This window comes from Podarcis gaigeae, assembly GCF_964106915.1.
Source record: "Podarcis gaigeae genome assembly, chromosome: 13".
Classification (NCBI taxonomy): domain Eukaryota; kingdom Metazoa; phylum Chordata; class Lepidosauria; order Squamata; family Lacertidae; genus Podarcis; species Podarcis gaigeae.
The window spans coordinates 27,776,440-27,800,009 of record NC_139689.1 but is presented as its reverse complement, the minus strand read 5'-3'; the positions used below and the strand labels follow the sequence as shown (position 1 = coordinate 27,800,009).

General features: G+C 45.0%; 1 protein-coding gene across 4 annotated transcripts in view; it reads left to right on the top strand.

The window, feature by feature from the left end:
* TRIM28 (tripartite motif containing 28) overlaps positions 1 to 21,790 on the top strand; it is a 35,521-nt gene extending 13,731 nt beyond the window's left edge. The window contains exons 2-18 of one of the 4 annotated variants that reach the window (XM_083708164.1): positions 6,397 to 6,509; positions 6,677 to 6,809; positions 7,554 to 7,689; positions 8,448 to 8,564; positions 8,766 to 8,880; positions 9,319 to 9,465; positions 11,046 to 11,160; positions 12,307 to 12,437; positions 12,759 to 12,896; positions 13,159 to 13,189; positions 13,561 to 13,603; positions 14,576 to 14,684; positions 15,890 to 16,197; positions 16,973 to 17,093; positions 18,236 to 18,310; positions 19,056 to 19,190; positions 20,495 to 21,790. In XM_083708164.1, coding sequence (XP_083564290.1) covers positions 6,397 to 6,509; positions 6,677 to 6,809; positions 7,554 to 7,689; positions 8,448 to 8,564; positions 8,766 to 8,880; positions 9,319 to 9,465; positions 11,046 to 11,160; positions 12,307 to 12,437; positions 12,759 to 12,896; positions 13,159 to 13,189; positions 13,561 to 13,603; positions 14,576 to 14,684; positions 15,890 to 16,197; positions 16,973 to 17,093; positions 18,236 to 18,310; positions 19,056 to 19,190; positions 20,495 to 20,722 — 2,195 coding nt within the window. In that variant the 3' untranslated portion in view covers positions 20,723 to 21,790. Of the gene's footprint in view, positions 1 to 6,396; positions 6,510 to 6,676; positions 6,810 to 7,553; positions 7,690 to 8,447; positions 8,565 to 8,765; positions 8,881 to 9,318; positions 9,466 to 11,045; positions 11,161 to 12,306; positions 12,438 to 12,758; positions 12,897 to 13,158; positions 13,190 to 13,560; positions 13,604 to 14,575; positions 14,796 to 15,889; positions 16,198 to 16,972; positions 17,094 to 18,235; positions 18,311 to 19,055; positions 19,191 to 20,494 lie in introns of all 4 variants that reach the window. The other 3 variants (XM_083708163.1, XM_083708165.1, XM_083708166.1) reach the window with 3 other exon arrangements.
* Positions 21,791 to 23,570: the final 1,780 nt, after the last annotated feature.

Here is a 23,570-nt window from a genome sequence, read left to right as displayed (position 1 = left end):
ACCACACAGAATTATAGTCCTGCTGTTGTCCCTTTGTGCATTTTCTGCTCTTTTCTCTCTCTCTTTTTGGGTTGCCCTCAAGCTAAAAATAGAGGGCTGCTTTGTCTACATTTCAGTAAATTAGTCCTTACTGCTTAAGAGCCTGAACTAACTTTCCTATTGCCGACTTCTAAGAATATAAAATAAATGTGTAAGATTTGCTCAGCTCAGGAATACTTCCTGTGTTCCACATATTCAGAACGCAGAATTGAAGCTCAATGTAAATACAGCCTTCTTGTTATCTCAGTGGAAGAATGATGTCATGCTTGGCCCAGGGCCATTGTTTCAAAGCGCCGTTTTTTGGTCTTGTAGTCTAGCCTTTAGAAATAACGGTGAAACAAAATTCATTGAGAGTACAGACTTGCATTTTTTAAAAAAAATAATTGAAATGGAAAGATCCATCTCTGCTTACTATAGCCATCAGCTGCCATGTACCATAATTTGTCCCCTTGAGGCTTTTGAACCTAACTACCCTGTTAGGAAGACCAGGAGGACAGTCTACCCTGGTGGGCAATGGCACCTTCTGGGCCTTTGTGACCCTGGCTGCTGTGATGGGAAGTGACCAGCCGGCAGATTCCAGCTAGGCCCCAGATGGCCCACTGTATCCAGTATAAGTCATGCTCTGAGGAAGCTTATTGAAATGAATAGAAATAGCAAGCTTAGGTCTGGGCTGAGTGGGTTTTAGATACAATCCTGTAAGTTCAGCCGTCTCAAGGCTGTGTTACAGCTACTTTTAGAATGGTTACATATAAAGCCTGTTTTTAAAGCTTTGAACAGCATGATTTCGTCAAAGCTGGTTGTTATAACGACCTTGTAAACATTTAAGAATTTGTAGCCTGGCCTTGCTTGTCTTCTTCCCTTCCTGTACCTTGGGTTTTGAACAACTTAGTTCTCAAACGTTTTGCCTCCCAAACGTTGCAAACCTAGAAGTGAGTGTTCCAGTTTGCGAGCAATTTTTGGAAGCCGAACGTCCGATGGGGCATCCACACCTTCTGATTGAAGCTCCTGCAACCAATCAGAAGCCGTGCTTTGGTTTTGGAAGTCGAACAGACTTTCGGAACGGATTTCGTTCGACTTCCAGGATACAACTGTAAACTCCCCCCGCCCGCTTTGTCTTCTTTTTCTGAGGTTGTAAGCCTGAGGGCAGGGACTGTTGCCTTCTTTTGTTTGTCAATCACTCTGGAAACCCACTCTGGCTGAAGAGTGGGTTATAAAATGCAATAAATTATGTATTTAATCCTGAAGATTCAGGATGGGTTGGAGCACTAAATTAAAACAGACGTTTAACAGTGGTAGTCAGTAGACCTTGTGATGGTAGCGAAGGAGCCTGACCTTTTCCACTTTAGGCTGTAGTCCTGGGAGCATCTCGGTGTGGATCACAAAACAGGCCAGTGCAGAGAGGCCTACTTTTGAGTAAGGCATAAGCAGGATTGTGCTGTGAGATTTACTACCCAAGGGCACTCCTGGATTATACCTTCATTTCAAGTTTTGTGTTGCCATGGTGGCTAGGATCATTTCCAACATAGCACATTTAGGGGTGCTTTTGGTCCATCTCCACTAGGGATTGGTGCTCTTCTCCATCTCAGAAGCTTTGCCTTTAGTTTTTCTCCCACTTTCCCCTCCATGTTTCCTCACCTCAGCTCTGTAGCCTCATGAATGCTTCCTCCCCTGTTCATATGGTGATTGCACAAATGCGCCTGCTGCTGATCTTTTGGTTTGCAGCAATAAAAGTGATAAATGAGGCTTCCTTTTGTTGCCTCTTGGTGGGCGGCACTCAAGTGTTAGAAACTCAGGTATGCGAGCTAATCACAAAATGACACTTTAAAGCTTGGGTACAGTTGCCACCACAGAATGCCTAGGCACATTTTTTTTGGTGAAATCTATTATGGTATTAATGGGATGTGGGTGGCACTGTGGTCTAAACCACAGAGCCTAGGGCTTGCTGATCAGAAAGTCGGCAGTTCAAATCCCTGCGATGGGGGTGAGCTCCCGTTGCTCGTTCCCAGCTCCTGCCAATCTAGCAGTTCGAAAGCACATCAAAGTGAAAGTAGATAAATAGGTACCGCTCTGGCGGGAAAGTAAACGGCATTTCTGTGTGCTTATTCTGGTTCGCCAGAAGCAGCTTAGTCATGCTGGCCACATGACCTGGAAGCTGTCTGCGGACAAGCGCTGGCTCCCTCAGCCAGTAAAGCCAGATGCGCGCCGCAACCCCAGAGCCGTCCACAACTGGACCTAATGGTCAGGGGTCCCTTTACCTTTACCTTTTATTATATATTGTTATTCATTTCATTTCAATACCACTTTATATTTTAAAGGAAATAAAATCTCAAAGCTGTTTCTAACACATTAAAACATCAAATGAAACCATCTAGGATGAAATGAATTCAAGCTTCAAAGAAAATATTTTGGATCCTTCTCCAAGTTGCATATTGCTTTCCCCATATTTATTTACCGTCTTAATGTATGTAGCTGCCCCATAGCAGAATTACTCCAGGAAGCCAGTGCAGTGTAGTGGTTAGAGTGTCGGACTCAGACCTGGGAGATCAGGGTTCAAATCTCCACTCAGTCATATAGCTCACTGGGTGACCCTGGATGGGTCACAACCTCTTAACTTACCTCACAGGGTCGTTGTAGGGATTAACTGAGAAGGGTGGGTGGGTGAACCATATACTTAATGAAGAAAAAGGTGGGATATAAATGCAGTGTATTAGCTCTTCTGCATACCTGCTTAAGAAAGCTGAAGAGGCCAGCCAGATGGAGATGTCAGTCGCCAACCTGTCATCGAGAGATCACCACATGTTCACAATTGGACCTGTGCCATGGGTGTGGCCAAGGGTGGTGGTGGGGGGAGCTGCCCCCCTAAATCCATAAAAACATAGCTAACTGAGGTTCTCCCCCCCCCCCCCAACAAAAATTCTGGCTACGCCCATGACCCGTGCCAATTGGAGAATGTACTTGGCACCTGGTTACTTTCTAAGACTGTGGCGACCTCTGTTCTTGGGCCTGTCTCCTGAACCGAGGAGGGCATCCTTCAGCGGGGTGGTGAGAGAACGTGGGTTGAGTGGCAAACAATAGTCTGCAGGCATCCTTTCTCTGCAGAACTGAATTCATTCTTGGAATCGGATGCTTCAAAGACGCCCTGAGAAATTGCAGCTGATAACTTGCAGGAGAAAGCTATATATTTATGCTCAAAAGTATATAGGGCTCCTTGAGGGAGTGCTCCCCTTCATTATGGCCATACGTTTGCTTGGCGCCTCTGCCCCCTTCAGGCAACATGAGTTGCCCACTGTTTGCATCGGCCAGATAACTCTGGGAAGTTGGCCTATTGTATGTTTCTAGAATCTTTTTGGAGGTTTCATTTAAACTGGTGGCTATTGCCCATAGTTGCATTTCATGTTAATGCTAAGCTTTGCAGAACAAAGGTTTCTACAGTAGCTTTACCTTAAAAGAGAATTGTGTTCAAGTAATATCTGCTATTAAAAAACCAAGGCTGTGCTTATTGATGATCTTGTCTGTGATTGTGCTTGGAGAGTACTGTGGTGTGTGGTCAGAACTAGCCAAAATATTTTTTCCTTAATATACTAGTTTGCATATTAGTTGCTAGACTTTCTTGTTCCAACAGGCTTTCAGGAATTGGCAGCTTTTCATCAAAGGGCTGGTGCTGTGCTGTTTTTATTGTAATTATTTGTATGCTTTAAGCAGATTTTATAGAGTGTTTGTAGTTTAAATTCTATCGATATTTTATTGTTTTTTTAAATTACTGTTTTCCTTTGTGTTTAGTGGTTCTTTTTATCTGTAAGCAGCTTTCAGTCTTGTCAGGGAGGAAAAAGGCGGGGAATATTAATATTAGTGTATATCGGTATGAAATAGTGTGGCTTAGCTGCCAATTGTTGTCATTCTGGCTGTTACTTGGTTTTGTAAAGATGACAACATTGTGAATACTTTGATGGTAAAATAAGATGTGGTAAATATATAAGTAATTATCGATTCTAAAATTTTTGCTTTAATGTCGGAATTGTGGTGTGAACTGCTCTGGAAATAACAAAAATCTACACGAATATGTTTCACATTTTTTAAAAATAAGTGCAAACTGGTGTACAGTGGTACCTTGGGTTACAAACTTAATTCGTTCTGGAGGTCTGTTCTTAATCTGAAACTGTTCTTAACCTGAGGCACACTTTTGCTAATGGGGCCTCCTGCCACCGCCGGTGCGCGATTTCCGTTCTCATCCTGGGGCAAGGTTCGTAACCCGAGGTACTACTTCCAAGTTAGCAGAGTTTGTAACCCAAGGTGTTTGTAACCCCGAGGTTTCACTGTAGTTGGTTATAGGTTGTGGGGGAAACATGGATTGTGAAATGGGCAGCTTTGGAATCTTGGGCTAGATGGAACCTTACACACACGTATGTGTGAAATACACACACGGGGACATGAATGAAAGACTTGACTTGCTTGTTGTCCTAATAACTGTTAGCTTATAATTTGTATAATGTGGTCAGTGCTGTACACAAAACATGACAGTCCCTGCCTACGATGTTAGTCTAAAAGCATGAGATGAAAAGGAAAGTAGGATAGAGGGGCACCAGTTTTTAAAGTTTCTGAGTCTGACAAAAAGTTAGGATTCCAGGTGGAAAAATCGAAGTTAGAGACAGAACTGTTAGAACCAAAGAGTAAGATATTATCAAGAATGTATAACTTGCTGTTGAAATGGAACACACAAGATGAAATGGTTAAATCTGCTATGATAAGATGGGCACAGGACATTGGGTATAATATTATGTTTGAAGACTGGGAAAGGTTGTGGACCACTGGGCTGAACTTCACTGCATGTAATGCTCTGAAGGAAAATGTAATGAAAATGATATATAGATGGTACATGACCCCTGTTAAACTTGCTAAAATATACCACTTGTCCGAAAATAAATGTTGGAAATGTAAGGAAAATGAAGGAACATTCTTTCACCTCTGGTGGACTTGCCCGAAAGTGAAGGCCTTCTGGGAAATGATATATAACGAGCTGAAAAAAGTATTTAAGTATACTTTCACTAAGAAACCAGAGGCCTTCCTCCTGGGTATAGTCGGCCAGAAGGTGTTAAAGAAGGACCGAACATTCTTTATGTATGCTACAACGGCAGCAAGGATACTCATCGCTAAGAACTGGAAAACTCAAGATTTACCCACTCTGGAAGAATGGCAGATGCAGCTGATGGACTTTATGCAACTGGCGGAAATGACCGGCAGAATCCGAGACTTGGGAGAAGAAAGGATTGAAGAAGATTGGAGGAAATTTAAGATTTATTTACAAAAATATTGTAATTTGGTGGAATGTTAAGAAGGGTGCTTGATTACAAAAAATTGGCCATCACTAATCTGGATTTGAATTGGAAGATAAGTGAGATTTTAGAAAACAAAAATTACTGAAGAATTGTTATTTATCATTTAAAAGAGCGACTATAAATTATATGATAATTTGCTTGGAAAAATGTATTGACAATGTAAGTGTGAACGGGAAACGTGAGGAAGTCCAAAAAGGTTTGAAAATTTGTTAAGACAAAAGGAACGTTGTTTATTATTTTTGTATCTTTTATTAAAAACCCTAATAAATATCTTTATAAAAAAAATAAATTTAAAGTTTCTGAGTCGTTCATATGACTAGCGGGAATAAAAGCAGTTGACCTAATCTTTACATGTGAGCTGCTGGTGTGGCTCTTCCATTTCATGCTCTGTAACCATTTGTAAAACAGGTATATTTGGTTATATCTTTCTGATATAGAGGGAAGTCAAGGCAGCAGGGGATTTGGGGTGTGTGTGTGTGTGTGTGTGAGAGAGAGAGAGAGAGAGAGAGCGCGCACGTGCGCAAGCGAGCACCCTTCCCCCACTTTTCAGGTTGCAGTGATGGCTGCTGACCTGGCAAGGCAGATGAGTAATGGGAGAACAGTTCAGAAGCATTGACGTGCGTCTTATCATTGCTTCTCTCTTATCTGCAAACCCACCTCATCCTGAAATGGCTGCACAAATATGGCTAACAGGCTAGACAAGGTAGAGGAGACTGGTTCTGCTAGGTGTTTCTGTGGGTCTTCCATTTTTATTTCCACAAGGCAGTTTACAAGCGTATATCCTTTTGTTTAAAAAACGTAAAAATTATGATAAGCAGTACAAACCGCCATATCCCCCCCCCCCCCCGCAGATAGGCTTATAAGCAATACAAAACGTAGAATCTCCAAGGCAGAGACTTTTTCATCCAGCTGGAAAAGGCTGTCGAAACGAAACAAAAAAATGTCTTAAATTGTTTCCAGAAAATACAGATAAGTGTGTTCCTGTGGGTTGTGCCTGATGTTTCCGTTGTGCTTCTCTTTGCAGTGGTTGACTGCCCAGTGTGCAAGCACCAGTGTTACCTAAAGGACATAGTGGAGAACTACTTCCTGCGGGATGGTGCAACAGAGTCTTTTGGGGATGCCAGAGAAGCTAACCAGGTAATGGGGTCACCCCCCACTCTCCACAACAAGCATCGTATTCCAATGTTTCTTTGCTCAGTCTTTGGATGTTCCTTGGCTGTTTCTCCCTCTCCGATTGGGGTGGTTGGAGGAAAAAGACTCTGTTGTTCTTAATGGTTAATTAACCATGTTCCTTTTCCCATCAGTGCTGCACCAGCTGTGAAGACAATGCCCCGGCCACCAGCTACTGTGTGGAGTGCCAAGAGCCCCTGTGCGAGACTTGCGTGGAGGCTCACCAGAGAGTGAAGTACACTAAGGAACACACTGTCCGGTCCACAGGTAAGTTGGCGGCATAGGGAGAAGGTCTTGTGGGCTGCAAAGGTTCAGTGTCATGGGTGTTTGGTGGAAACGCCTGTCAGGCTTCAGGGAATCTGCTTCCTCCCTTCCTTGGCAGCAGATAAGCAGGAAAAAGGAAAAGGAGTCTTCTTACCAGTTCGAAACTTTTAATGATCACAGTGAGAGAACAAAGAACCCATTTCCTATGAATGGGGTGCTCCCAATTAAGAGTTCCACCCCATGACTCCCTAGTCACCCATGTCACTACTGCATCTTGTAACCTGAGCTCACACCCTCTGTGCTTTCTGTTCTGCCACCTTCTGAGCTCTTATTGTTCTTGGCCTGAGCAGAGGAATGCTTTCAAGAGACAGTATATCTGTTAACCCTCTCTCGCCCAGTTTTTCTTCTCCTAGCTGTTCCCCATCCAGTATTTCCCAGCTTCTCCCTTCTGAACTATGTCCCTCTGCCAATCACTGTTCCAAATCTATACTGTCTTACTGCTCCTGGGAAGATTCAGGAGCAGGGGGGAGCTCCTGAGCATTCCTCCCCCATGCGGCCCTCCTCAGCACGGTCCCCGACAACTTCTAAGGGAGTCAAGAGAAACATTAGTTGTCTGAAACTAGTGCTGCTGGCCCTGGCATGGTCGGCGCAAATGCCATGGTTTTCTCTCTCCCACCCACATAATGCTGAATCTGTTGAGGTGTGTGCCTTGCAAGGGTAAATAGGCTGTCCTCTTCTTCTTGCTAGGCTCTTCCAAATCCCAGGAGAGAGAGAAGACAGTGTACTGCTCCGTCCACAAGCATGAGCCACTGGTGCTGTTCTGCGACACTTGCGACACCCTCACCTGCCGGGACTGCCAGCTGAATGTGCACAAGGATCACCAGTAAGCATTCCTGCTGGCTATGTAGAAACATACCTGTCAATCTAGAATGATGCCTTCTGCTGCTGCTGCCTGAGACAAACTGTGGAGTTCATGAGCCGACGCCACCCTTCTCCAACCCAGTGTCCTGCAGATATTTTGGACTGCCACTCAAATAAGCCATGTCTATTTGGTGCACTGCCTGGGGCTAATGGGGAGTTGGTAGCCCAGAAACATCTGAGGGGCACAAGGTTAGGGAAAGCTGTCTTGGTTGTAAGAATGCCATTCCATGCCCACATGTGGAAGTTCAATCAAGAAAAATTGGCTGTTCCTATCTTGAGTTAGGCTTATTTCTTCACCCCTTTCCTCCACCTGCTTCTGCTAAATTGGTCTTGACAATAAGTGGGGAAAGCCAGTGCCATATAGGTGTTGACCCCCTTCCAGCCTGAGATTTTAAGATGCAATAGGTTTTGATGGTTAATCAGAATATAGAAACGTATAATTGCAGAGGGTCACGCAGTCCAACCCTGTGCTATGCAAGAATCTCAGTATGTTGCTTCACCACTACTATACACTGCTTTCCCTCCCGTAGGGAGCACAGAAGGATTACTGTAAAAACAAGCAACAATTCTAAAGCAGTAATAAAACAGCTGAATGTTTTTCTTTTCTATAAAACCTTTTAAATAAATAAAAATTGCAAGAGAAAATGCGAGCACACCTTTTATAATAGCTTTTAGAATCCCAGTACTGTCACCAAATGAGGGCTGTACCCTTCTCTGCAGGTACCAGTTCTTGGAGGATGCAGTTAAGAACCAACGCAAGATGCTGGCCTCGTTGGTGAAGCGCCTGGGAGATAAGCATGCCAACCTCCAGAAGTCAACCAAGGAAGTGCGAACCTCGTAAGTGCCTAGTTTACAGAAGACCCAATTCTTGGATGACCACAGTTAGCATCCATTAAGCTTTCAGGGTCGTCATGTGGTTTTGGGTCACAGGCTTTTCAAAGGATTATGGGAGAAAAAACACTGGTAGCAGAATTGTACAGAACTTATTGGCTCTCTGGGGACCACAGCCGTATGCTACCCCCTGCTTTAAATCCACAGGATCCGGCAGGTGGCAGATGTGCAGAAGCGAGTGCAGGTGGATGTGAAGATGGCCATCCTGCAAATCATGAAGGAGCTCAATAAGCGGGGCAAGGTGCTGGTTAATGATGCGCAGGTGAGAGACTGAAATGACTGCTTCTGATTGCGAATGGGCATGCCATAACGCCGTGGTTTTGGGGAAAGACAGGAGAGTTTGGGGTGGGGAAGAAAATTGCAAAAGAAAACTTGAATGCCACCAATCAAAGTAATCTTCACTTACTAGCTTGCAGTCATTTTTCATCTAATCAAGGAGGACCAACCATGCTTTTAAAAAAGCAGAACAAAATCTGACTCTGGGAAGAACTGCTCTTGAGGGGGTGGCCTTATTGCACAGGTCACCATCACTGCAAATATGCACAATAAAGGCCTTAGCCACAGTTTCTTCATATGTGGCAGCCAAAGCTTAACTTTGACTATGTCACTGCCAATATTGGGTATAGTAAGACTAGATAAAGCTAGTAGTGGCTATGATGATACTGAATCAAGTGTTCCCTTTTTTTCTTTCCCTTTACAGAAAGTCACTGAAGGGCAGCAGGAGAAACTGGAGAGACAACATTGGGCCATGACAAAGCTCCAGCGCCACCAGGAGCATATCCTACGCTTTGCCAATTGGGCCCTGGAAAGCGACAACAACACTGCCTTGCTGCTTTCGAAGAAACTGGTGAGATCTCTGGTGCTCCTTTCCCACATGCCCATGCAGGACTTGTTGAGAGCTTTCAAGCTGTTACTTGGCACTTCTCAAATGTTTGATATTTGCTTCATGTTTGAGGTTAATCCACCTATCGGTTTTTGCATTTTGGTTAAAGGAAAAGATGTATTAAAAAAACAGAATTCTCTGGGTGCCTAGATCCAGGTTTGGGACAAGTACTCTTTGGTGAGAGAACCCCAGCAGAGATTTAAAATCTCAAAAGATGCAGCAAAGCAAAGCGTGGAATACAGCCTGTTAGAGCTTTAAAATAGCCCCCTCTAAGTTACTTCCAAAGTTCCCCACTTCCCTTAGCATAGTAACAGATGATACATTTTGTAGTTAAATAAGGTATACAGTGGAACCTTGGAAGCCGAACACCTTTGAACTCGAATATTTCGGTTCCCGAACGATCGAAAAACCGGAAGTGATTGTTCCGGTTTTTGAACGGTTTTCAAAAGCCAAATTTCCACTCCTGCAGCCAATTGGAAGCCGTGCCCGGAGCAGATTAAATTCGAAAACCAAGGTTGACTGTAATTACAAACTCTTCAAAGGTCAGAGTCATGTGCTTTTTTTTCCACCCAGCTGTTAAACAGGCAGTGAAGCTTAGGTTCCATAGTGGTAAGTGTTTCTAAATTATTTGTACAGAAACACAAAGGTGGCTTTGTAAGAAAGCCACGTGGTTTAGGCCTGGAGCAACCAGCGCAGACCTCCTTCCTGGTAGGGCTCACATGGTGGAATGGTAGAACAAAGGCACGAAACCCTTCTTTCCAAGGTGAGGGGAAGTGACTTAGCTAAGCCAAGCAGGACAGCCCACTCTTATGATCTTAACGCTTTTAATTCATTAATTAAATTCAAGCTGGTTGGTTATATGAAGGTGGCTATCCCATTCAATCAGCTGGGATTAAGTTTTCTGTTTTACAATTTAAAATACTCTTACTGCATCCTTAAGATATCAGTGACTTACCTTCTCTTTCCATGGTTCATTTCACATATAAATCCCTGTATATTTTTTAAAAAAACCATACCATTCAGCATTCCATTACTGCATCCATCAAAACTTCTTTACCCTGTTGAATTTATCTTAATGCTGCCAGCGTTTTCAGCTGTACAGTTATTTCCCAAATAGGCAATAAATGTTTTCCAATCTTCTTTAAACATATGTTCTCCTTATTCTACATGTTAAGTCTGTGAGCTGTGCACAACACAACCCATGCTGTAATTTGAGCCCTTTTATACATAAAGTTAGGTACCTAAGCTGCTCAGTAGCACTGATAAGGAAGGAGCTCTTTCCTCACTAATGGAATTGACCCATTAACTGCATTCTTTAACAAACCTGCCATGGTTCTCTGCGGTTTGCATTAAAATCTCTGCCCTTCTTGCCACACCATATGGGTATCCATTCTGGGTACCCAAAGGCAGTGCAGAAGGGTATTGACTGACCAGCTAGACTGTACTATATTGATGGAAGTGAATGAGCTTTTAATGGTTTCCCTTTGGTACAATTAAGCTTGCTTCTCTTTCTCTCACACACTCCCCACACCCTTCTGCTTCAGATTTACTTCCAGCTGCACAGGGCTCTCAAAATGATTGTCGATCCTGTGGAGCCCCATGGAGACATGAAATTCCAGTGGGACTTAAATGCTTGGACCAAGAGCGCAGAGACATTTGGTGAGAAACTGACTACTGGAATTATTTCATTTATTACGTTTTTGGACATACACTCCACCCATGAAATCAATAAAATGCAGCAGAGCAGGGCAACGTGGTGACCCCCCCCCCCAAATGTTGCACCCAGCAGTTGTAGCTCAGAACACCTGGAGTGAGCCATGTTTATTACCCTGCAGTATAACATTCCAAAACTTCTGTAAAAGCAATTGAGAACATGAAAAACTGGCTTTATTTGTTACCATTTTAAAAGAACAGTGCTTCCCATTCAAGTAATTCGTGCTTTTAAGAGAAGGGATGGAGGCATTAGCATGGGATCCTGCTGTCCTATGCATTCAGTGAAATCTAGGATAACAACTTCTGTTTGAAATAATTTTAGATTTCTATTTTACATTTCAAACAGAGTCTTGGATTTTATTTATGGTAAGCAGTATACAATCAAGTAACTAAAATAAATACTAAACTTCTTTCCCATTTCAAGGGGGTGACTTGACTGGAAAAGAAAGAAACGCACCGGTTAATTCTCTCTCTCTCCCCCCCCCCCCCCCCCGCTTCCAGGGAATCAGATTTCTGAGACCCCAAACTCTTGGGTGTAGTCAGTCAGCACCCTTCTTGGGCATGGCTTCTCTGAACTGGGACTTCCTGGACTTAGAAGAACTTGCTTCTGTTGTCCTTCTCTTTAGTTACTCCATAGACTTCCTTCACACTGATGGTAGAATGGTAATGCTGGGTGATGTGCAAGAAGGCCACAAAGGAAGGTGGGAAAGCCATACAAAGCACAGTGCTGTCCCAAACGTCTTGCAGATATCTGTGTTTTCAAGATAAAAATCTACTAATGAAATGTGTCTCTGTCTGTCAGAGAGACAAGAGAACAGAAAATTCTTAAGTGCCTCTTTGGCATTCAATAGGTGGTAAGGTTTATGTGGCCTAATGTACAGTGCTACCTACCAACCTGCCCAGGGATAACATTGGATGTGGCACTCTTGACCTGTTCTGTGCCAGCTGTCCGGCCTCTTTGCTTGCCTGAATCACTGTTCCGGCCCTACCTCATTGTGACAATTTTTACATTCTTGCATCGAGACAAGTGTAACAAATGCCAGCCCTTGAGAGATATAACCTACCTTTTCTACCCCACCGTCCCTCCCCTAGGTCAGATAGTCTCGGAGCGGAGTGGCTTGCTGGCGACCCCTAATGCCCAGACTCCCCAACAGCGGGCCAATGCTACCTCTGCTGCATCTGGAGGAGTGGCAGTCAGGCAGGGCTCTGTTCCTCCTTCTCAGGTACCGGCTCTCCTTTGTACCAGTTCTGTCTCCCCGTGATTGCGTGTCTCTGTAGATCCAGCAACCCTTGGCTGGTTGGTCCACCTGCATCCTGGGAGTGCCTGTCTCAGTGGCGGGGAGGTGCATTTTATGCATGAAGCTGTCACAGTAACAACACACCATGCGTCATCAGTCGTGTGCCTTCTACAAGTAGATAGTACGTTGCTGCATGCCTTGGGCTAGCCTGCCGGGGCCCCCATAGTGGTCGATGGTCCATGAAATGCTCCATATCCATTGGCTTAACGTGCAGTAACAGGCTTCCTGGTCCACCTTTCCATGTAGGGTGTCCAGCAGATGTCTCTGCAGACAAGCATATTGAATAAGGGAGCTCTGCTTCAGCCTGTGCTGCCTTCCAACAGCCAGCGGCAGGCAATCCCCGACTGCTATATCAATGATGCTAGTGCCTCTTCTGCTGGACAGGTGAGCAGGGAAGGATGAGGAAGAAAGGGTCTCTAGAATGGAGGAGGGCGCCTTTCCTGGCACTGCTTACAGGAGATGGAATGTGTCTTTGTGGGTGCTGATTTCCCCCAAGGTGTGCCTTTCAGTTGTAAGCCTGCAGTCGAGGGCCACTGTCTTGCACAGGACCTGTAACAAGTAATGTATCTTGACGGAAAGCGGTGAGGAAGCAGCTTAAGGCTTGTGTTGGGTCTCTCCCTTGACTTTTTGCTCTGTTCTTTTGCAGCCAATGGACATGGGTGACGGCTTTGGCGTAGGTAAGCAGCGTGAAGGGAGCTGAAGGGGTGTTCAGTGGGAGGGTAGGTAAAAGCTTTAAGGGCAGGCTGAGGAGCCTGTGGCCATCCAGATTTTGCAACCTCCATGAGCTTTGTTCCGTTGTCTGGGATAATGGAGGTTGTGGTTTTAACAGCTTCTGGAGAGCCACAGGTTTCTGATCTCTGCATTAAGGGGTCCTTTCACTTCTAAGATTTAGAAGGAACATCAGGGTGGGGGGGGTGAGGGGTTAAATTAGGCATCGGGCAGTCCCATGGATTATGACAGATTTGTTCTGCATTTGGGCCAAGGAGGGCTGATGGGATCCAATTTGGGATGACTGTCTTTTGACACTTGTTTTCCCTTATTACAACAGAAGGATCATACTCTGGTGAAGCCATTGTTTCTGGAATGAAGAGGTAAGTGCATTCTTTTTTTATGTGCTGCCATGTCTTCCTGGGGCGCTTGGGCCTCATTCTGCAGTAGTTGACTTCCAAACCACACTCCCATCTTCTCTATTCTCATACACGTGTGCCATTTCAGAATCTGGTGCATTGTTGAGTGCTAAGAATCTGCCTGCTCCAAAGGAAAAAGATCTTGGCCATGGATTTGTAGATTTGTAGGCTACTTTGAAAAAGTGGAGTGGTAACTTACCTAAAATATAGAGATATTCTATTTACTACCCCTTGACAGTAAATGTATGAGATAGTTATTGAAGGGCAGCAGCATGCAGTTGCTGGGTAACTCTTTCCACCACCCCCCATCGCAAAATGCCTGGAACAAGAATTATTCCTGCATGAAAGTATAACCTTAGGAGTTATTCAGAATAAGACCTGAATAACCTTTTGTTGTCGAACTAAAACTGAACCAGCAAGCATCCTTGTCTGCAAGAGGTAATAGGTATTAAAACTGGACTGGAATTCTTGGTGCAAACGAGAATTTTATTTTGCCCATCCATGTGACACATTCCAATCAAATTTCCAAGCAGATGGAAAGCTTGAGAGTTGCCATGTTCTGGGAGCTCAGGTCTGATCATTAGGAAGTGCATTTTGCCTTGAGTTGGACTAGATAGAAGGCTGCTGTCTACTCATTATGCATATAAAATTAGTTCCATCCTAGATAACACTACAACAGCTGAATGGGGTTGTACTCTTGCAGGAGTGTCATTGAATAGGTGTGTTGAAAGGGTGGTATCAGTGGGAGACTTTCTTTTCCTACCAGGTATTGCAGACTTCAGCTAGACCTTTGTAATTTCTGAGGTTTAACACACACGACTTTCAACTTTAAAACTAAGGCAAGAGGGCCTAGGACCTTAAATTTCCTAGACTTTACTGTGTATACATGAAGGCCAGGCCTGCAGTTCCTAACATGAGTTTCCTACTATGCTTCAGGTCCCGCGGCCAAGATGGAGAGGGTGGCACTGTGCGCAAGGTGCCCCGTGTCAGTCTGGAGCGGCTGGATGTGGACCTGACATCGGACAACCAGCCACCTGTCTTCAAGGTGTTTCCTGGTTCTTCCACTGAAGACTTCAATCTCATTGTGATCGAACGTGGGGTTCAGCAAGCTGCAGCTGCCGCCGCCCATTTAGCAGGGCTGCCGGCAGCAGTGAAGGTCAGCGTTGCCCCTTTGGAGTTAGCATAGATCTGGGTGGGGTGGTGAGTATTGCTAGCTGCATGTAGCGATCCTGCTCACCTGTGAATACCACCCACTTTAAAAACCACCACCATCGCCTCCTGTTCAGTCCATAAGGAGTTCCAAGTTTGTACACAGTCAAGCAAAGTAAGTCCGTCCCGCCCACCACTGCTGAAAGTGTGGGCCAGAGCATGCTTCTGCAGTGCCCAAGGGGTTGAAGTGTGCCTGGATGAATTTGACCAGTGAAGCAGGGATGCCTGCTGCAGATTGCTCAATCTGTATTCATCCTCTCCCTCCAGCCAATATGACAAGGAAATCTACTTGGGCATCTTCAGTCTGCATTAAAGCTGAAAGACATAGGGAGCTCCTAGAGTATCATCGGTGTCCAGAAAATAGTGCAGTCTTCTGACCCAACTAGGCAGTGGGGAGGCTGGATAATAGGGGGACAGGTTTAACTGGGCTGTCCCTGGCAGCTGCAAGGTGGATACCCGTCCATTGTTCTAGGAGCTGTTCAAGGAAAAACCAGTATGCTTTTTGAGTTGAAGAATACTTGTGTGCTCCCCCCAGTTTTAATGAATTCCTGTGCGGTGTTGGTCTAGCCCAGGCATAGGCATATTCTGCCCTCCAGATGTTTTTTGAGACTACAATTCCCATCATCCCTGACCACTGGTCCTGTTAGCTAGGGATGATGGGAGTTGTAGTCCCAAAACATCTAGAGGGCCGAGTTTGCCTATGCCTGGTCTAGCCCAATATTGACCATGTGGACATGATCTCTGGGATGTTTCCTGCATCTAATAAAATCAGTTTTTTAAAAAATACATAATCAGTTTCATTTTTTCCATTGTGTCAGTTATACATTTTTAGCGGTTCAGAAATATTTCTAAAACATGAGACTATTGCATAATCTGCATCACTTTAATTCACTAAATTCATCCCAGCTGGTTTGTAGGAGCAGATTTATTTCACCCTGTTCCCTAATAATGAGGGGTGCTCTTTATTCTTTGCACTGCTTTCCCTGTGCATTTTCTCGTTGTGCTTCTGTCCTGACTCCCTCTTTGTCCTCCTTCCTCCAGGAGGAGCAGATGGAGGCAGCTATTGACCACCCAGCTTCTCTTGACGCTAAAGACACTAAGCCAGTGGTGCTGCCCCAGGATGCTTTGCTTCCAGAAGGCTCCTTAGCGCCCCGGCTCATCTCCCCCAGTGGCAGCACCAGCTCTGCTATGGAAATGCAGTCTGTTCACAGCCATGATGGCACTGCCAACGGGGACGAAGCTGCTTCCTGCAGAGTCTGCATGAAAGCTGGTGCTGTAGTCATGTGTGATGGCTGCAAGAAGTGCTACCACCTGGATTGTCACCTGCCTGCTCTCCTGGAAATCCCCAGGTATGGGCTTCCCTATTCCAGAATGTCATCTCGTGCATCTTGGTGTTCCTCCCGCTGGCTCTGGAGGAGAAGACAGGGCTTGTAAGTCAGGAATGGTGGTAGTGGCACAAGCAGCAAGCCTTATGAAGATAACTGCCCAATATTTCTATTCTTGTAGCGCTGCAGAAGGGAAGTCCTTCAGCAAAACACTTGAGTGCTCAGAAGACATGGAAATAGATGCTTCCCCCCTTGGAAATCATCAAAATGAATTTTCCTTTCTCTGTGTTATATGATCTGCAGTTAATGCAGACTTAGTGTATCTGGGAACATTCCTTTCCTGGAGGGCCACAGGTTCTCCACCACAATTCTAGGAGGTGTTTGAATAGTAGACTTCTTCCTAAGCCATCCACAGCTAATCTTTGCAAACGGTGGGGAGTGCATGAGGACGATCTAGATGATGGAATGGAACCTTAAATCTCTGCACAGAGATGCTTGTAGAAACTAAAGGGTGGAGCCTGTAGGCAGCTCTGATCTCTTAATTTTTCCACTTCAAAGGTAATGGGTCTGCAGGGACCAGCCAAATGGAAATAAATACCTAGCACCCTTTCAGGATTAAAATAAAAATAAAAAATGGGGGTGGGGAATGGAACCTTCTAAGCCATCTTAAAAGTAGCAAGAATGCAAACAAAATCACAAAATCAAAATTCCAACTGCAAGTTGTCAGGATTTCTCCCTAGCTGTACTGTAGCGGTGGCCAACCTTGGAACAATACCTCTCTCTCACTTTGCCCCTGCAGCCAGGAATGGAAGTGTCTGTTGTGTGAGCAGCCAGCGAGATCCATTGAAGAGGATGGGACCGACTTGACTCCAGTCTCCATAGATGGGGAGGTGAAGATACTGTCAGCTGCTGACCAGCAGGTACTAGTCTGCCCTGTCTTGAGAAGAAAAACAGCTTGCTCTGGCTGATGGTGATGGTATGGGCAGAGCTGACATGGGGCTTTGGAGAGCTGAATGCTTCGTTCGGGGTTGACCTGACCTTTAAAGCAGACAAGGTCTGGAGCACATATAAATTATAACAGCATCCAATCCCAGGAATGGGGTAGGATGTCCAAGTCCCATCGTCCCTGACCATTGGTTTTGCTGGCTCAGACTGGAGTTCAACATCATCTGGAGGGTGTTGCCTTGGCTAACCCTGAGTTAAACCCCTCCTTACCTGGGAGTAAGGCCCACTGAACTCAGTGCGGCTTTCTTTTGAGTAGATAGTTATTAACTAGATGCAAGTCAGCAGCACCAGGCGGCCCTGCTCGGCTAGGCGCTGGGGTGGATTGCATCCTGCAGTGTCAGGCCCAGGCTGCCACCGGGTCCAGAACTGGCAGCAGCAGCAGCAAGCAGCTGTGGCTCGCTCCCAGTCCTACCCATTGCCATCCCACCACTGCACTAGCCTGACCTGGGGGTTCTGGATCGCAGGCTCTACTGGTCAAAGGGACCCGCCCTCTTACCCAGTTGTGATTGGCCAAGCGGATAGCCAGCCAATCAGGACTTTTTTTAAAAAAAAAAACCCTTCACTTCTCATTTTCCTCTGTGGCCCCCTAAGCTCATGGTGTGCCCCCCTATTTACACGCTTTTTACCCGGGAGCCCCAAGGGGGCCATATGGACCATCCTTCCCCAGTATGGCACCTTTTGGCAGCAGCTCCTGTCAGCCTGCATGACCCAATGTTCAGGGGTGATTGTAGAAATACGATCTGAAACATCAGGTTGAGGTCAGCTAGTCCTGGACCCTGCCAGGGCTACGACTATAGTGAGCTGCATGGAGGTATGATTCCACCAGCTGTGTAAGCTTAAAAACCCTAGGAGAAAGGGCAGGCAAAGCAGTACTAGTCTTCCAATATGGACCTGATTTAGCCAGCTGATTCCTGGATGTCACAAAGCACTGAAATGATAATGGAGAGGACTTGACAATAAACCTACACATCCGTGTATCTTGCAGGCTTCTGATTTGCAGCTTAGTCACCTTAACTGCTTTTGTCACTAACCACCTTCTCTGTTTTGTCTCCCACAGAGATGTGAGCAGGTTCTCCTTGAGTTACTGTGTTATGAGCCATGCCGGCCTCTCCACCGACTCTCCAATACCATAGTGAGTCTCATATGTGATGTAAGGGGAATGTTGAATATCTAATCACCTCAATGGTGCTTCATTTAGTTGTAAAATGTTAACACGTTTATGGCAAGTATTATCCCTTCTGCTTTTGTCCTCCCACTCCCCAAAGTATTGTAGTGGTTTTATGGATTTAAATGCAATTGGTTTCCTGTTCTTTTTCAGCTCTGATCCTCCCCACACCCACCCCTTTCCTTCCATGGAGAAGGGTATTTTGTAATACAGGAGGAGCTCCCCTGGAAGCTGTGGACTGCAATTCCCATCACCCCCAGCCAGCATGGCTAATGATAAGGGAAGATGGGAGTTATAGTTCAGAACAACTGCCAACTTTTCAGTTTGCCTATTTCCATCCTCTTCATAGGCTAGAAGAGAGAACCAGTTAAAAAAAATCCAGAAGCGGTTACTTGCGTGGTTTAAAAGGTCTACAAATGCTGTGGCTGTATTGCTTCCCAATTCAGGCAGGGAAAATACAGTATTGCTTTATCTTGGGAGTGTTTGGAGGATCCCGTTGAAAGAGGATGGGGCAGAGGAATTTCCACCTGCTCTTAGGTAGCCATTCACATAACAGCAGGAGCACTCTCCCCAAAATGCCACTATTTGCATTGCAAGCTTGCCGGATGTCTTGTGGACTTCTAAAACCATGTACCTGTGATAACTTGAGAGGCGCTGGAAGCACCTCGTCACGACAGCTTGGTTTTTATTCCTGTCTCCTTCTGTACTGCAGGAGGGGCAGAACACCATTGACTTGACCTTGATCAGAGCCAAGCTGCAGCGGAAGCTCTCGCCACCCTATGGCTCTCCTGATGAGTTTGCAGATGATGTCTGGAAGATGTTCAGGCAGTTTAATAAGCTGACAGAGGTAAGGCTTCCTCTTGCTCAAAAGGGCAGAAGGACGACAGGTTTAAGGGGGCTAGAATGGTGGCTGGGGGGGGGGCGCGGAAACAGCTGCAACATTTCCAACCAACCAACCTGCTACAGGACTATCCCTAGATATGTAGAATGTCTAGATGTGCTGTGTTTGAATCTGGGGTGGTTGGTTTTTTTTGCTTACTAATGATACTGATTACTGTTTGAATGTTTTCTAAATAACTTTGTAATGGCAATTTCATTGTTTTACTATTTTGGTAAACTGCTGTAAAGTTTTTTTAACAGTCAAGCAGTATATAAATATTGTGAAATATATAAACTTCGTAAATACTTGACTCTTCTTCCCCACACCCCTTTCCCTTTTAACAGTTTATATATTTCCTTTGGAAATATATCCCTGGGTCCCCAAACTTAGGGTTCCCCAAGCCAAATACAGATGGCCTGTGGTTTATCTGGATTTGTGGTTGAAGATGGGAGTTGGCACATCCACCACATCTGAATATTTGTACCGCTACTCAGTTATATTTTTATTGCTTTTTTATTGGCTATATTGCTGTAACGGCTCCATAGAATTTCAATTGTAATAACAGGCAGGGGGAAAAAAAATTAAGGGGTCTGCCAAGACCATCAGCAATTTTCAGGTGGTTGGGGTAGGGTGTTGAATGTTTGGGAATCATTGATATTTACTGAGTATAACAAAGACAAGGGAACCTTTGTAGTTCTCTACTTAGTGTCAACACTTCCTGCAAATGTTTTGGTTAATATAAAAAACCTGTTTTACAGGTTCATTAGTGCCCCTTATTTAACATAGATAGAATATTTATTAGGTTTCTTATCTGCCCTTCACTATGAGGTATCGGGTTACAGGTGACACCAGTTTAATAACGCGTTATTTAACACCAGTTAAAACTAACTGCAGTCATTAGAATAGGATGAGTTCTAAATGGGCCAGCTCCTTTCTGCCCATAACGTAAGTTGAGCACTATTTCTTCTGAACACACACAGAGGGCCATGCGTGCTTGTGTTCACAGGTTGAATAGAGCCTGTTGGCTGACAACATTGGGCATCTAAATCTGTCAGCAGCCTAACACTGAATAGTTCAGGCAACAGCACAGCTGTATGTAATCCTGGGTGGATTCCCTCATGTGGCTTGTACTTGAAGGATAATGAGCACTCTCTTGCCTGCTGCATTCCCCAACTAGTGTGTCAAGTGGGCAGTAAATATCCCTGATGTCTCACTTTTGATTGCTCGCTTGCTTTTCCCACACTCTGGGGTTTCTTTTTTTGTCTCATCAGGATAAGGAGGATGTCCAGTCCATCATTGGGCTGCAGCGCTTCTTTGAGGCCAAGCTGAGCGCTGCCTTTGGCGACCGGAAGTTCTCGGCACTCCGCGACCCCATCAATGTGGATGAGCCGCAGGAAAGTGGCCTTCTCCCTGTCCGTGGCTCCCCAGCCACCGACCTTGGTGAGGCCACCTCTTCTAAGCCTGATGGGACCGGTGAGGACGAGGGAATGGCCACCTAAAAGGAAGTGAAGAAGCTGCTCCTATCAGACGGACCAGCATTCCACGGAGGAGGGGAAATGTGGGGGGGGGGGCACCCTCTTGAAGCTGCCTTCATTTTGTCTCTGCCCTCCACTCTTCTGGTCTTTCTTGGGCAGCCCTTCTTTGTTCCCTTCTTCTGCACCTCTCTGCCTTTTTTTTTTTTGAGAGTTATTGTAGACCTCGACTGCTTAGATAATGGTTATAAATCGTCTGACCTGTTCTCTCTCTTTTTTTTTTTTTGCTTGGAAAATTTTATGCCCTTGTTCTGACAGATACACTTTGTGTTTTGTTTTGTTTTTGTATTGGAATGGAAATTGATTCGGGGCAATCCAGAACCTATAACTTGCTCTCCTCTTGTATTCCTTTCTTGCTCCAAGTGGGAACAAAGTTGTAGTTCCCTTTTTATTATTTTTAAAAATTCTCCCACTCTCACCCCCCAGTCCTCACCACCGCACACCAAGGGGGGAGGTTGTTGTGGCCCAGAAACAAGTTGGATCTCCTAACAGAAAATCTCTGCCCCTTATAAGATACTTGACTGCTCTTGTGGGGTGTCCAGTAGGCCCCCAACTGCAGTGAGAGTTGAGGGCACAGACTCTTCTCTTTCTTGTCTGTTTTTTAAGTCTATGAATTTTTGAACATAGTGTTTTTTCTCACTTTATATGCGGTCCTAGTGAACATCAACCTGGACATCTAATAGATGCAACTGTTGTTGGGCCTTCATGACAGCTGTTTTCTGAGGTGGTGGTGGTTTGATTATATATTTTTTTATTCCTGTGTCCAAATAGGACTCCTTGCTTTTTCTGTTGAGTTTGTTGAAGAGGAGAGATGTCTGTTTTCATAAGCCAAGGTAGTTGTAGGTTTTTAAATCCAGTTGTCCCCTCCGTGTAGCCGTACTTTTTGGCTGTACGTATCTTCAAAAGCTTTCTGTCCCAGTAGTTTATCCTCACTATCCCAAGAGCCATTCTCATGAAAATGTGCTTTTTTTTTGCTTATGTATATTTTAGACTTTGCTTCTTTCCATGTTCGAGAAAAATAAAAGATGTTTGCAACTGGTGTGTCTTGTCAATTTGGTGGTGGTGGGAAAGAGTTAATCTCTGCCCAGTTGGCAGAATTCACAAAGGCATACTCTGGTGTTGTTTAATGCCTACTCTACTCTTGTCCCCATCCTTCCTTTTCAGTTCTACAGGGGTAACACTTAGGCTGAGTTGGGATCTGAAAGGTGGTTCAATCCCCTGGACTGGTGGTGGTGGTGGCAGCCTGAATTTGTTGAGGCAGTGCCTCACTAGCCCTAATGAGTTGGCCTCCACTGGGCATAATGCAGTTTGAAAGTTGTATTGCCTGGCTCAAAAATTGCTCCCTTCCTGCTGTCCCAAGATAAGTTTTCTAAAAGTGGGGAGTACAGAAAACGAACAAAATAGGCAATTCACTTGCAAGCACTAATCGTAACTGTAGCAAAAAAATAAGCCACAGTTTATTCCTGATGAAAAAAATGGATGGCTGCTTCTGTGATTAGTGAAAGCCCCCAGTTCCAATTGTAGAGCACCAAACAAATGAGCAGAAACCTGCGATACAACATTCTTTTGGAATGTTCTGCGATCCAGATTTGGTCCTACAGGAGATGACTTTGATCCTGTGGAGTCTTAACTTTATATCCAGTTTCTTGGGAAACTGGCTTAACTGCCAAAATGAGATTTCCTGGCAGTTAATGGGTGGTCATAAATATGATTGAACAAATTTGCATTAAATTTAATGAATGTGGGGAGGGGTTAAGCTTAGGAGGGAGTTGAATTTAGTGGGTCTCTTAGACTGGTGTGTGCCAGGTTGAAGGCACTCGAGTTAATGGTCCTGGTAAAAAAAATAGTAGGTCCCTAAATGCACCTTTGGAGTAAAAATGAGTTCTGGGTTTGAAAATAACCTGCTCTGGAACACATCACACTAGTGGATGATTGGTTCCCTAATTGGATTAATTTTTTGCTTGTTGAAAACAGCTGTTAATGCATATAATATCTTGTACAAACTTGGCGATTTTAATACAAGTAGTTATGTTTCAGAGTTTTGCTTCTGCAAGTCAGGATGGGATCAAAAGAGATTTTTTCATACTTTTTTAAAAAACATATTTTAATTGTTAATATCCTCGCTCTTTTAAGAAGCAGCAGGAAGCTATTTAAAAAGGAGCGGGTCAGGTCAGGTCAGATCTCCACCCGCCTTAGAAGCATTCCCTTCCCTTTTATTTGCATCAATTAAAACCAATACATGCGAACACGGAGTGGCTTTCCTCAACGATGCAACTGATGGAAAGAAGATTCCGGTTCGTAAAAGGGGGCAGAGAGGCAGCTGCGCGCTCTTAACAGAAAAACCACCACACTAATGTACCGATAGTGCAAAGCTGATCCACGCTTGAGTACGCGAAAATAAAGCCTGTGGGTTTCTACGAGGTTTCTTCCCATACAAGCGTGCACAGAATTGTACCCGTGGGGACAGAAGTCCGTTTATGCACAAAGGAGGCGGCGCGGCTTGCAAAGAACAGCCGCTTTCGCACATGCGGCTCAAAGAGACAAGAACAAGGGAGTTCCACGCTATTCCCTTACTGCCGGTTCTCGTGCGGGTGCCTCCTTTTGCGGGGCAGGGTGCATAGCGCAGAACGGAGCGGGGGAGGGCTCGTTGCTTTGCCCTCGCATTCGTCTCCGGTAAGGTTTTAAAGTACAGAACGGCAGCTTGGACAGTGTCTCGAAGCGGCGGCGTTTCTTCGCACGGCGTTCAACTGGGAGCCGGACGTGCCCATCGAGCTGCCTTTCGGGCTCCAGAATCCTATTGCTCGGAGCCCGAACG